Genomic DNA, 15,317 nt, shown 5'->3' on the forward strand with positions numbered 1-15,317 from the left:
CAACGACTCTTATATCACCATGATCACCAAGATGATGCTATATTTATTTAGGATCTCAGGCACACCTCTCTGTTAAGCTGTACTCTTAAGATCATGATAAAATTGCTGGCTAACAGATTGCAGAGAATTATCCTTCAAATTATGTATACTAAACAAACAATTTTATTAAGTTTAGACCAATCCAGGGTTACTTCGCTTGAGCTTTTGAGTATATCTATCATATATGCCATAAAACGAAAGAGGATTTTTCTTGCTTAAGCTCGACTTTAAGAAGGCCTTTGATATGGTAGGGCACAAGACCATTATGGAAATTATGCATGCTAGGTGTTTTGGCTCCAAATGCTGCAACGTGATTAGCCAACTTTTGTCCTCTGGCACTTCTCGCTGGGTTACGCATGTCAAAATTTTCCATTACAAAAGGGGAGTTACACAAGGAGACACTCTCTCCCCTTTGATTTTTGTATTATTTCAGAAACGGTCCGGAATAAGATTAGAGGAGGTGGTATGCAGTGTTGGGCTGAACTAGTGGATTAGAGGCCCAATTAACACTAATTTCTCTATTTTCTGGATAAATTTTACTAATGGTGTGCTATTAGAAAGAAATTGATATCAAGAAAGTTGTGAATGCCATCGTGAATGTCCCTTTTGGCATGAAGATCATCATGGTTACTGCTTTGTAGTATTTGGGGGATAGGATATGATGCCATTTTCAAAGGGATTACGCCCAATTAATCTTTACTTTCAAAGGGATTACGCCCAATTAATCTTTACAAATGTCGAATGAGTTTTAAGGAGGAGCTCAACCTTTTTCATAGGGCGAAAAGAAAAAGAAAGAGCCATGCAGGTCTGCCGCACCTGGCTAGACATCTTTCTGTAGATTGGATTTTGTAACTTTATTTTGGGTTTGTCCATTGTACCGTTGACTCTTTGTTGTTTTAATATATGCACATTAGGATATTTATCTCTGCTGTTTTTTCAGTAAAATAAACACACTCCAGCCCTGTTTGTTTGGACTTTTGCTTCTAAAAACACCTTTTCTGTTTAGACGTGAAGCTGAAACAGAAGTGCAAACAAACATCCGGAGCGGCCGAAAGGAATCCTATGCGGCCCAGCTACCAACGACCCAAAGCATGGACCCGTGTGGAGATCGCTGGATCCAGGTTAGCGAGGAGATCGGGCGAAACACAACAGGAATCAAGACTCGTACACATGGGATCGGGGCGTGCGACCGTGCGTGCAGTTGCGAGGAAACCGACGGAGAAGAGATGTACATCGCCGACAGAAGAAACTGTTCCTGATGCGCCAGTCCTCTTTTCTTCCGATAACGACCCACGCAACTTGAGCGGTAGGCGTCGCTTTTGATTTAACACGACAAATCACCGTAAAGCTGATACTGCCAGGAAGCTTCCTGTCAAATCCATGACGGGTCGTGCGCATGTGGACCAGATATCTGTGCTCATCAGGTTCCTCCATAGACTTGCAGCGGCCATTGCAAGATCGACAGACATGCCGAGGACCAACTGCACGTACTACGGCCGATCAGCTCACACATGAGAACTGAGCTCACCCAGCTGGCTTGCCTTTTGTGCGGGCAGCCAGCGCGGGTTCGATCCTGTTGGGAAGTAAATTGCACAAACCACCGCATTTCGGACAGTTGTTACGGGAACCACCGTTTTTGCTAATTTTTGCGCAGAACCACCGGTTTCCAGTGAAGTTGTTGCATATAGCACTATTCTGTCGATTGCAGCGAATAAGCATGTTTTTGACTGACCGGGCCCACATGTCAGGTTGACCAGCATTAGAGGTCTCCGTTAGCGCCGCTTCGACCGTTTCGATTTCCTTTGCTTCGCTTCGTTTCACAAGTGCGGCTGCCATTTCAGAACATGGGGATGGCCGCCTGAGCCGGGCAAGCCGGCAAGGCCCAGCGTCACCAGCGGTGGAGCACGGCGTGGACGTCGGAGTCGTGGGCCTTGAGGCCGAGAAGGGACAGCACGCGTGCACACACACGTCTCTGTCCGCCAAGCCGCCGGACTTGGAGGAGATGGCGGCGGGTCCAGTGCTTCGTGCTTCGAGGCACGGCGGGGCACTCCGAGGGGCTCTCCGAGTGCTCGTTGGCACGGGGAGACAGATGGCGGCGGATTCGGGGAGATCCGGCGCTGGAGACGCGCAGCGACGCGAGGTTGCGGCGGCCGGCGATGGTCTACAAGGCGGGGCGGCTAGGGCTCGCAGGTCTCCAAATCAAGGGCGGGGCGCAGAGCATGGGCGGCGCGCGGGGCTGCAGGAGCCATCGCGCGGAGCAGGGACGGTGTGCGGTGCTGCAGCATCCAACGCGCGGAGCAGGGGCGGCGTGCGGGCCTGCAGACGTCAGCGCGCACGGCGGCGCTCGGGAGCAGTTTGTAGCGGAGGCGCTCGCGGCGGCGGAGCAGCAGCGGGGCGCGGGACGGCAGGCCTCATCGCGAGCGGCGGCAGTGGAGCCGGGCACTCGCGGCGACGGAGCAGCAGCGGCGCGCGGGCCTACGGGAGTCATCGCGGGCGAAGGCACGCGCGGCCTCAGGGGCGGCGTGCGAGGCTGCAGGCGTCAGCGCCGCGCCCGCCGAGCATGGGCGGCACGCAGGGCGGCAGGCGGCAGGCGCGCGAGGCGGCGCGCGGAGCTAGGGCGGGGCGGCAGCGGAGGCGCTCGTGACGACGGAGCAGCAGCGGTGCGCGGGACGGCAGGCGGCAGCGCGGGAAATGCAGTGGAGGGACACGCGGCCGCGCCGTGCGCTCGTGGCGGCGGAGCAACAGCGGGGGGTTGCTGTGGGGAAGGAGCTCGCAGTCAATGCGAGAAGAGATAGGCTTGGACTGACAGTGTTAACGTCAGCTCGGCCAGTCAACCTGACATGTGGGCCCGGTTGTTCATAAACGTGCTTATTCGGTGCAATCGACGGAATCAGTGCTATATGCAACAATTTCACTGAAAACCGGTGGTTCTGCGCGAAAATTAGCAGAAACGGTGATTTCTGTAACAAACGTCCGAAATGTGGTGGTTACGTTAATTTACTTACTCCCAGTTGAGACGAACCGCTTTTCAATCCCTCGTGTTTTTCGGCCTTGCGTGATTGTAGATACTACAGCTGCAAGAGGCCTCAAAAAAAAAATCAGCTCACACATATATGGGGTGGTATTCGCTTTTGGAGCCCAGGCACTCTGATTGGCACAAATGTAGACAAGTGACCCTGATCCGCGCATACATGCATGTCTACATTGCAAAAATTAGTAGTAGGCTTTTATATATGTAATCTTTTTTCGCAAGCTTTCTAGTATATGTAATCAAGATTATGCCATTTTCCTACAGCTAGATGATCACCACGAGCAACTTGACCAGGGACCCCAACTAGTGATTCCTACCGGTTGCTCATATTAGGTGAGGACCAGGTTTGGTGTTTAACCAAGATTAGAAATCTTGATACTCATGCTTAATGGCTGTGTGCATCCCTAGTTAGTGCAGAGGTCGGGGAGGTGAAATTCTCCCCCAAATTTTAGATGCTCGAGCCAATCAGGATCCGAAAACACGCTCGATCTATCTAGCCAACTACCGCCAGTCCGCCACTGGCCGCGGCCGGCACACGCCACCGATCAAAGCCCGCACGGCGGGGCATGTTCCTTCTTCGTGCAGGGGCGGCCTGGGCGGTGGATGCGGCGGCGCGGCGCCCGGCTGCAGCAGCGGCGGCCTGCCTCGATGGGGCGTCCACGGCCTGGAGGCCACGGGCCCTGCCCTGCAACGGCGGACTGCATGCCCTGGTGAGGGCGTCCATGGCCCGGTGGCCATGCTGTGACGGTCGGCCAACGGTGGGCTCTCTCCTCTTCGATGGATTTGAGTCGGCGTTTCCCGTCGGTTTGGAGCCGGCAAAGTGCCGGTGGTGGTGGTTTCGTACCGGGGAAAACCCTTGGTCGGCTCCTTTGACCATGAAACAGGAAGGTCCAACCAACTTTTTTCAAACCTAAAAATAGGTGATGAATGTCTCACTGTTGATGACAAAATAATGGATCATGATCTAAGGTGGTTTCAGCAAGAGTGTAGGGGAAGGATGCAGTCTAGGACTGAGAGCTAAAACACCAATCCAGTTTTTCTAGAAGGAGGTCCTTTGCATATTGCCCTAAGAAAACTGCCTGCCGATAAGGGAATCTCAATCCACCATAGATTACTGATAGTGTCACTGACATGAGCAATCTCAATCCACCATATCTCCTCCAGGTTTGTTCCTGTCCTTAGGGGATCTGAGCAGGTGAAAATCCACAATAACAGGCATGTCTACATAATCAGATATCCAGATACTGTTAAGTCATATGGTGTGTGTTTTTTTGAATCCTTCCTCAAAGGGTGGATGTTTTCACAATTCATTTTCATAGAAAACTGATCATTTATGGGGAAACCTAGGACAAGAAACCAGAGAAAGCACGGCTTATATATTGAAGAAAACTCCTATACAACACTGAGGGCCAACAAACGAAAAACTCGGCCTAAAGTTCCATTGGAGAGACGCTGCCCAAAAGAGCAAAACCACTCATTAGAACCCTAAACGGCAGAGGGGAATGCCCATATGATGTTTTGAGGAATGAAGAGGAACATGTGTTTTCTTTCTTTCCGGTAAACACAATTCTTTTTTCTTACGACAACGGCAACGTCGATTCAATTAATTAGGAGTTAGATTTACATAAGCACAGAGTGCAAACAAAGAAAAGACAGAGAAAAAAGTCGTGGACTACGGAGGGTTCTAGCTGTGATGACATAGCTCCCTCAAATACTGAACTTAATATGATTAGTACAATTTACTCCTAGGAACAGCATGTCGGGTTAGCTTTGCATTCTCATCTCTTGTGCAAGCTTCATATCTGAAGGAGAAGACAACATAATTTACAAGCTCTCACTAAGGGGGGAGGCTAATTGGCGGATATCGGCTGTCGATTTTTTCCCCATTTTTGGTTACTTTTTATTTTTTTTCTTGTTGACTTTTTATTTTTCGAGCTTTTAATTATTATTTTCTGAACTTTTACTTTTTATTTGAAAGTTTTAAGGTTTTTATTTTTCAACATTTCATTTTTATCTTTTATTTTTGAACTTTTCATTTTTCAAAAAAAAGAAAATAAGAGAGAGAAACTTACCTGGAGGCACGTGACGTCGGGCGACCGGCAGGTTCGGAGGTGGCGGCACAGCCGGATCCGACAGAGAGGAGGCGGCGGCGCCATGTCCGTGAGGAGGAGACGAGGCCGCGGCGGCCGGAAGGAGGAGGCGGCACACGGGATCCGGGCGAGGGAGGGCACCTGCACCATGGGGCGGGGGGAGGGAGATGGGGAGGGGGTGGGTCGCGCGGGAAGGAATCATGGGAGGAGAGCTCGCTCTTAGAGAGACTGGCGGCCGAGCGCCTGGGAGGGATCTAGCTAAGTAAGACTGTATTTGTGAATTATATTTTATCATATTTTCTCAGTCGATATGTTTTTTTCCGGTCGGGTTTAAGTTCGGTGTAATACAGGCCCGCCAACTGATTAAATTGCTGTAAAAAAAAAGAACCTAACTAAATTCGTGCTACTGCAGTCATGTATGGACCGCCCTAGGAGTACGGAGCCCCCATCGTTCCGAACCACAGACTCACGCAATGATGCAGCCAAACGAGGCACACACACATCCAACTCTAGTTCCTGGACACCCACCGGCGATACGAACAGAGTTGGCCCCAGCCGAAGCAACGTTTGTCGAGAATCTGGACACGAGAGGCCGAGAGCAGCCGTGGAGCAAAGTGGACCCTGCAAAAAATCCACCCGGTTTGGCACCAACCCCACTGGCTCTGGCGCGCCCAATCCAGCCTCACACCCCAACGCAGCATGCGTGCCCGAGCCCCCGGCCAGGCAAGCAAACAAGGCAAACCAGCCAGCCAGACCTGGCGCACATGCGTGCAGCGTGCCCCGGCCCGCAGCCAGACAAAGGCAAAACCAGGACGCAGCCATATATATTCCGCGCGCGCACGGGCGCTCACCACGTAGCCGGGCCAAACGCAGCCACACAAGCCCGCCCCGGCCACGCTCTCCTCCCACCCACCATAACATCGATCGGGCATCTCTATATCAAAGCTTTGGAAGCCACCGATTAAACCACACGGCAAAACCCAAAAGCTATCTCCAGCGCGCCATAGCCTTGATTGCCTTTTCTCCGATTCGATCCTTTTCTCCATGTGTAAGAGAAGCATGGAGCAATACACCCACCCTGCCGCCGACGAGAGGGACGCGGCAGCCGCCGACGGTGCTGCTCCGGAGCAGCAGGAGGAGTACTGCGCCGGGACGTCGTCCTGCGGCACGGACGCTACTGCTGGGAGCTCGCTCGCGGAGAAGCAAACGAAGGGCGGCAGGGCGGCGGGGGAGGAGAGCGCGCGGGAGCGGCTGAAGCGGCACCGGACGGAGATGGCGGGGCGGGTGCGGATCCCTGACATGTGGGGCCAGGAGAGGCTGCTCAAGGACTGGGTCGACTGCGCCGTCTTCGACCGCCCGCTCGCCGCCACGCGCGGCCTGCTCACGGCCCGCGACGCGCTCGTCGCGGAGCGCGCCGCGCAACGACGAACGACCACCGCCCGCCCGCTACGGGTGCACGACGGCTGCTCTTAATTATTCTCTCTTAATTTGCTTCTTATAATTCGGTGATCAGCGTAATCGGTGTCTGTACGGATCGAGTATGAGAACTTGATTGATGGACTGCTATTGTTTACTGGTGGATGTAATTAGCTAGATATAGAGCCGCTTGATCACCATTGCGGCATAGTATCAGTTTTCATTAATATACGCCGGATGGCCGTTTGGATCAAAACTGTTCTTTTCATCCATCTTCTCGATCTTGCCATGTATACGTGAATAGCCCAGAGCGCGTGAATAAGAAGCTCGTCGATCCATCTACATATAGCTGTCGAAATTTAATCTGTTGCGTCTGCTGTCCGAAATTCCAAATATATGCTGTATGATCTAAATTCCCAATTCTGGCATGCGCACAGGCTAGGTGTTATTGAAAAATATTCTGCTTATGTTCTGCCTATCACAAAGGTCAATCTAATTCGTGGAGAAATATCTCTAGATCTCCATGAACCACTCAAATGATTCTGCATATTGATGGACGTGGCCTCTTGCCCTTCTCTCGTTCGATCTTTCCGTTTGTGGAACACATTCTCCCACTGCTCCTTTACTGCATTCCTTATGCATGCAGTGGTCAACTAGTTAATTTCTAGCTTTTTTTTTAATAATATGATTTTTTTAATCACTTTAGAAAATAATACGTGTTTTTCAAAAATTTCAAAAATAATACGGCCTCGGCCTCGCCCAAGCCGATTAGGCCCAGTCGGCCTGGCCGAAACTGATTAGGACCATTCGGCCTGGGCCAGGCCGACTAGAGGCTGGCTGCTCAAAGCCTGGGTCCCACAAGAGGCAGTCGGCGTGGCCCAAACCGACTGAAACCCAGTTGGTTTCGCTCAGGCCGACTGGACCAGTTGGTTTCGCTCAGGCCGACTGGCTTTAGTTGGTTTCGCCGAAGACGATTGGAACTAATTAGGCTAATCAGCTTCATCAAAACTAGTTAGTTGCATGATCAATGCATACACGCACGAAACAATTTTTGTCTAGAATCCTTGCGGTTTTTTGAACTAAAAGATTTGACAACTTGGATAAATTAACATACATCGATAATACTACAATTTGATATACCGCAATTGGACAGAATTAAAGATAGCAAATACAATTGAAACACAGTACAAGCACTACGGAGTCCACTTAGGCCATTTTCCAGTCTTATCGCCACGTTCTTCTGCAGCCTTTGCCACGACAGCCATTTCTCTTTGCCTCTCCCTTTCTGCCTCACGAGCATCCTTGTGCCTTCGTTCCTCCTCTTGCATGCGAAGCGCTTTCTCCTTGTTTTTCCTCAGTGCCTCATCAAAGTAACGACGTTGTTCCTCCCTATGCTCTTTGAGCTCTCTCTCTTGCTCCTCTTTCTCCTGGGCTGCAGCTTTTGCCGCACGCTCCTCCGAGTGGAAACGCTGCCATGCACTTCGTGACCTTGTGTTAATCTCTTCCACCGCCCAATCTAGCATCTCCGTGTCAATCCAACGATACCACATGCATAAGGGCGGAGGAGACTACAAAATAGCCTAATGTTACAAATAAATCGAATATGGCACACACAACATGTTTAAGCACACCTATATGTGCTTACCGGAGGCTTGTCGTATGGCGAAACTAGGACAGGTGGATCATGCTCATAGTTCGCACACATGAAAAACTTCATGCCCAGCTTATCTGAAAAATCTGTCACCTCTTTCACCTTGCATAGATTGCCGCACCAACACCTGAGATGTTCCACCCCCGGAGGCAACATCGCTTCTTTCATCTTCCTCGGCCTCTCGCCCTGGTCGGAGCAAGGCAAACTCATTGGGGGACACTGGAATATTGGAAAAAACAGTAGTGGAAAGGATGCTTGGTTGACTACCGGATATGAGGTATTTATAGGCTCTCAAAAGTAGTAGGTGGGAAAAATTCTCCCGCCACCATTTCCCGCCTGGTTTTTCCGCCACCGTTTCCCGCCTCGTTTTCCCGCCAGCGTTTCCCGCCTCGTTCTCCCGCCACCGATTCCCGCCTATGGTATCTTCTATAACTATAAAAGATCGTCCATAGTATTGAAGTGTAGTCTCACCATTTCATCTGGGAAGATGTCGTCCGGCTTCCCAGATGATCGTAGATTTTGGTCAGGTATGTCCCGGAGGCTATTGTGGTTAGCCGGTGATTTCAAGGTAGACAATAGGATAGTTCCATGGGACGAACTCATTAGTGGTGACACCCTACTAACTGAGCTGGGCCACCAATTAAGAAGGTGCAGATTCCCATTGAGAACTTCTGCGGAGATACGGCAAGAACTGCTAAGGTTGCACGAAAGGTGGAAGAAGCACAGTCAAGGTAAGAGTGAGTCATACCTAGAATGGGCTAGAAAACATCCATTGTTATGGGTTGAAGAAGAGGAATCCGATGAAGATATCTTCATGCCAAGCATCACGGGTAAGAGTTCTTCATCGTCCAAGGGGAAGAGTACTGCACCGTCGAAGGAGCACATCATCGTCTAAGGGCAAGAGCACTTCATCTTTGCAGGGCTAGAGTTAGGTTATCTTATTTTAAGTTGTCGGTTTTAATTTCAGTCTTTCTATTGCATATGTATTTCAGTCCAACCGTTTTTTATTTGCAAATGTAACTTGAATAATTATGCGAAAAATAGTAACATGTCTCTCTCATACATAGGTAGAAATATCTCTCATACATAGGTAGAAATATGTCTCATACATAGGTCCTACATGCAAATATCAGCCGTCCATGTGCTAAGCACAGACTCTTTAAGGTAATAGGAAGACACAAATGAGATTGCGTTCATCCCTAGCTGCCCGCAAGCAGCAAGTACATGTGAGCAAGGAAGGTGAAGCAACTTTGGTTTGTTCACATGTTGGCCACGCTTCATTTCCAATCTTCACCTCCTGTGTCATCAATTCATTTCCACAACTGAACTTGTCAGTTGGCAAGCGCACCTCAAACCTGTTTTCTTGATTACCGATAGCGACGACAGCATGAGACCTAACTTTTTCCATCTTCTCATCCATGTACTTCATAATCTTTTCACAGTACCATGTATTTGGGTTGTTCATGATATGCATTTCAGCTCTCTGGCGTCTATCTCTGAAATACTTCACCGTGCCGTGGAAAATACCCTTGACGATGGTTGTAAGTGGTAAAGCCTTATTTCCCCTTAGGACAAAGTTGTATGTTTCTGCCAGAGACCTAGCACCATGTGTGTCGTGCAGCAAAGACCACCGCTCCAGAGGCTCGTGCTCTATCCACTGCTGAAAGTTTTTAATCTGCCTCCCAACCCTTCTCCTAGTGCTGGGTGGGTCAAACCCTGGCAAGTCACAAAGCCCAACAGATTCTTCCTCAGCTAGTCCTGTTCCAACTGCTGTCTGTGCAGCCACTGCTGCTACATGTGCTGTTACCGCTGCGTTTCGTGCCGCTCTCCTCTCCCTAACATGTTTCTTTGTGAACTCATCAAGATAATCACGTATCTCTGTGTACTTCCATTGTTGGTTCTGTTTGCAGAGTTTCTTGAATAGATTCATAAGTGACTTGTTCCTGAACTGCGAGAAGAAGTTGGCCCCGAAATGCCGCATGCACCAACGACTCTGCATGTCCTGCCATGGAGTTTGTTCATCAGGCCCAGGGTTTGTTAGTGTCCTTATCGCACTGAGTATGCCTGCATGTCTGTCATGAAGGATGCACACATTCGGCTTGTCATGCACAACTGTTCTCTTGAGCTGCCTGAAAAACCATAACCAACTTTCAGTGTTCTCACCCTCCACGAAAGCAAATGCGAGTGGAACGATTTGATTGTTGCCGTCTTGACCAATGGCGGTCCAGATCTGCCCCTGTATTTGCCAGTGAGAAAAGTGCCATCTACGCATATCACCGGTCGACAATGACTGAAAGCTTGGACGCATACACCGAAAGTGAAGAACAGTCGATGCAGCACCCTCACAGTTGGATACTCTGGGTGCAGGAAGTGTTGGATGTCGACATAGGTGTCTGGATTATGGGCTTGCAGTGTATGGAGGAGGCGGACAACAGAGTCGTACGAGTCGAAAAATGAACCAAATCTTTCCTCAAGAGCCCTCTGCTTAGCCCTCCAAGCCTTGCCATACGAAATGTTGTACTTAAACCTTACCCTGACCTTATGCATGATGGCCTTCACTTCCATTGTTTTGCTCTCCACTATCTCCGTGTAAAGCAACCGAGCAAGAAGCGTCGACGAGAGGTACGATGGTCTTGAGGGATACTGAGAATGACACATGTGTGCAACACCAAGTCACTCACAATCCAATCTGTGTGATACTTAGGAACATAGCCATGCACCCTCCCGGGACAATCTATTTGTTCGCACTCCATTGTCAGATATTTTTGTGAAGAGACTGTTGTTTTGAAAACCCTTTGCGTGGACATTGCCCAAGCAATTATTGCATCCTGCAGATGTTTCTTATCAGGAAATCTGGCACCCTTCGCAATGTTGTTCTGATGATATTGCCATGTAGAGTCGTGCCCATCGTTCACGGTCATAGCTGAAGAGAAGTCCTGATTCCATGATGCAGGAATCGGCACCTCCTCTTCATCCGACTCGTGAGACTCATCATCATAAGAATTACGACCATATGTATCTTCATCCTCCATCTGGTTTTGCAAGTGATCATCTTCTTCGTCCGCATCTGCCTCGCCAGTGTACTCATCCTCTCCTACTGCCCCGAAGCTCTGGCCTGATTCATAACCACCACCTCCAGCATTCGACACAGAGTTTGCATTGGACAAGTCATAACTTGATTCACCCTCGCCTTCAGCTGGATTGGACTCATGAGCGACAACCTGGATTAAGGCGACAGGTGTAGTTCCCCTTTTCTCGCAACTTTGTAACCAGCGCACCCACTTTGATGTCCGGTCTATCGGCCTCAAAACCCAGAAAATATTTGAACTTGATTTGGTCCACAATGCTTGCACACGAACGGTGTATATTTCAGGACTGAGCGCTAAACATCCTACCAACCATTCCTGCAACTGACTAAAGATCCATGTTTGAGGGGCCATTAAATCCAACTCCACATAATTAAACTGACTCAGATCAGCTCCGTGCTCAGTTGTTAAGACAGTACCGGAACCGTAGTAAAAAAACAAACTTCACTACACAGGACATCTCTGATGCCTAAAAAAATGTTTAGACGCGTCAAATACTAAGCAGTACAGCATACAAAAAATATTAAGACGCGTCAAATACTAAGCAGTACGGCATATTAAAAATATTAATACGCGTCAAATACTAAACAATATGGCAGATTAGCGTCAAATACTAAACAGTACGGCATAAAAAAAAATCTAGCCTATCAAAACATATTACTACCGGCCATACTATTTAGATGCGTCAAATACTAAGCAGCACGGCAGATTAAAAATATTAATATGCGTCAAATACTAAACAGTACGGCATAAAAAAATCTAGTCTATCAAAACATATTACTACCGACCATCATATTTAGACGCATCAAATACTAAACAGTACGACATTAACCGTCTTCCAAAATAATGAGCACTACCAAACCATAAAATATACTACTATATATACATACACACGTACCCTAATAAACATATACATTATAGGATAAAGTTAGGATACATATGTGAGAGATTGGGATTTACCCTTGAAGCGTGTGAACGCCAACCTCGAGCATCCTCACAGTCACCGGATAAGCACCACCACCACCTCCAAACTCCTCCAAACCACCACCATTGCCCCAACTTAGCGACACAAAATTAGCTCTACATGTTCTACGAAAACAGTAGATCAAGGTGTCATTGGGTGCTAAATAGCAAGGGGATGCAGTTTTGTGGGTTAAATGGGAACAAAACTCACTAATTTTGTCTAGAAATTGGAGGCATTTTTGAGGAAGAAGAAGAGCAGAAGAAGAACAGAAGGGAACGGGCGCAGGGGGCTGGGCGTTGGGCTGCCCGGGCTGGGGAGGAAGAAGGGAAGGAGGAGAGAAGGAATAAAGAAAAAGGGAAAGAAGAGGGCCCGCCCCTGGTCGGCTCCAGTCGGCCCTGGCTAAGCCGAAAGGCCATTCGGCCTGGCGAGGCCGACTGAGGCGCCAGTCGGCCGGCAGCGAAAGTGCACGGCTCCATTCGGCCTGGGCCAGGCCGACTGGGCCTAATCGGTTTGGGCCAGGCCGAGGCCGTATTATTCCTGAAATTTTTGAAAAAAGCGTATTATTTTCAAAAATGATTAAAAAAATCGTATTATTTAAAAAAAAGCTAATTTCTACGTACGATAGATAATTGACAGGTACTAGCAGTGATGTAAAAATTAAAAAGAAGACAGGTACTAGTAATTATCTAACGGGAATTGTAACGCGGGCACGACGCGCGTTAGACGAACAGCGCGAACGATTCTGGAATGGTGAAAATCGGATGCATGCACAGCAATTAATGACTTGCGACTGCGCGAACACATGCTGAGTATGCACAGTGCACTTGATTAGTGCATTCGAGTATTTTATACTAGTTGGTTTTGAAACTTTTAAAAAATTTAGATCTCAAATTGTATCTCCGATTCACAATCCGTCTTCAGCGTTACCTTCGTACCGACGAGTGCTTCAAAACTAGATCTTAGTCAAATATGTTTCGCAAAAAACAATTAGGCCCTTTTGTTACCCACTGGTAATGCACAAGTAACCATGCTGATTTGAAGGAAGTAACCATGCCAAATTGTTATTAAAATTGTGATAACTTCATATATTATGAGATGGCAACTTTAATAAACAAGTGACCATCATATTTCGGATGAAGTTTCCACGTGGGTATATTAGTTGCCATCCTACTCTGGAAGAAATTGACATGGCAACTCTATAACTAATAGGGTGGCAACTTCATACGTTAATGCTTGGCAAGCTTAACGCACAAATTATCATCTTATTTTTTTATGAAGTTACCACGTGATAACTTATTACCACAAGGTGAAAGGGCATTTCTCCCTAAGTAGTTTTGGTAGTGATGACAACACGTGTGATGATCTTATCTTGTGCTATGTATTTCAGGTTTATAAAGTTAACTCGACACAAGATGAGTTGTGGACCCCTAAAAAGGAAAGAAGCGTAGCGGTGTTTAGCGGCTTTTTCGGTTGATTTGAGTCGTAGGACATCCGTACTATTAAGAGGGGATCCACAAGGGAAGGTAACGGGTGAATCAATTTCACGTACACATCTACACCAAATTGCACCCACTAAAGCCTACCCAAAAAGGTGTGAGTTGAAAAACACATTTCAGGAAGTGTTCTGGCTGTTTTGGATTCCAGGCGGCAGAAGTTCCGGGTGAACTTCCGCCCGAACCTCTGGGTGCTCTCTGTTAGTCCCGGAGGAATGTGCAGAACTTCCGGTGAATAACCGGAACTTCCAGTCAGCCGGAAGTTCCGGCTATTTAGCGGAAGTTCCGGCCTATCCCAGCGCAGTGCATAACGGCTCGATTTTTTGGATCCCATATAAGTACCCCTTCGTCCCCAACGAGCCAATAGACCGTTTCCACAGCCAAGAACACCCCAACACCATTCAAGAACACCTCAAGCTTAAATCTTCAAGATCTCCCTCCCTAACCACTCCCTACTCTTGATTCTTTGAGGATTGGAGGAGAAGATCTTGCCCTAGGGTTTCACCAAGTCAAAAAGTTGATTCCCCTTGTTTTATTTGTGGATTTCGTTTCTCTTGGGTTGTTGGGAACCCTAGATGGAAGCGGTCACGTCGAGCTCTCCCTTGGTGTGAGGGGCTTGAGGCTTGGATTGGGAGCCTCCTATTGAAGTGTGTAGTTTGCCCCGGTCAAGTTTGTGAGGGTTCGGAGTTCGCCCTCAAGAAAGCCATTAGTGAAACTCACCTGACCTTTGTGGTGTTGTGGGAGCTCATCCCACATTTGTGGTGTGGTGAGTTGGAAAATAGAGTGAGCCTTCGTGGTGTCTCTACCTTTGTGGTAGAGCACTCCTCCAAACGGAGACGTACACCGATCCCAATAGGTGGAACTCTGGTGAAATCTTCGTCTCCACGTGTGGTATCATTTCCCCTTTACATTCTTGTTATATGTATTGTTGCTTCGGCTATTGCATTTCATTCTAGGGTTGCATTCACTTTAGAGAATTTAGATAACCCTAGGATTAAGTGTTTGTATCTTTCAAGAATTGAAAAAGAAAAGCTAAAATTTGTTAGTCTCCTATTCAAACCCCCCCCCCCCTCCCGTCTAGTCGACCATACCAAGGGTGGTAACTTGATATATTAGTGGGTGGTTACTTTTAAGACGGATTATCTTGTGGTAATTTTAAAAGAAAAAAGTCGACCAAACATACTCATAGGGATCTAGTATCGAAGCTCTCGTCCAGACAAATCTAACGGTGAAGACTGACCATTAATTCCGTGCACCGTTTTAGAGATAAAATATTTTAGATTCCAATTTTCCTGAAATATTGAAGCACACGCAGGACATCGATCTGCTGATGCATGCATACGAGGCATCTTTTGCTAACTCATATGCAGCGAGGCACACATTCTTGCTAGCCAGCTGGGCGGCCGTACGCGCGCAAATGCTACCGCGCGACCGTCGCGCGTTAGTCCAATCCCAAAAGAAATCATAAAACATAAATTTTACTTGCTTTCGGGCATCTAAAATGAAACAATGTACACAACCTCGTATGCTACAACTGTCTTAAGAAA

The 15,317-nt window shown here is 48.2% G+C and overlaps 1 protein-coding gene across 1 annotated transcript; it reads left to right on the top strand.

Moving 5' to 3' along the window:
- The first annotated feature begins 5,983 nt into the window (after nt 1-5,983).
- LOC100845821 (protein BIC2) lies at nt 5,984-6,918 on the top strand. The gene has a single exon (XM_003575023.4). The coding sequence runs from the start codon at nt 6,205-6,207 to the stop codon at nt 6,631-6,633; it is 429 nt and encodes a 142-aa protein (XP_003575071.1). The 5' UTR covers nt 5,984-6,204; the 3' UTR covers nt 6,634-6,918.
- Nucleotides 6,919-15,317: the final 8,399 nt, after the last annotated feature.

The sequence above is a fragment of the Brachypodium distachyon genome, chromosome 3 (genome assembly GCF_000005505.3).
Source record: "Brachypodium distachyon strain Bd21 chromosome 3, Brachypodium_distachyon_v3.0, whole genome shotgun sequence".
Taxonomy (NCBI): Eukaryota; Viridiplantae; Streptophyta; class Magnoliopsida; order Poales; family Poaceae; genus Brachypodium; species Brachypodium distachyon.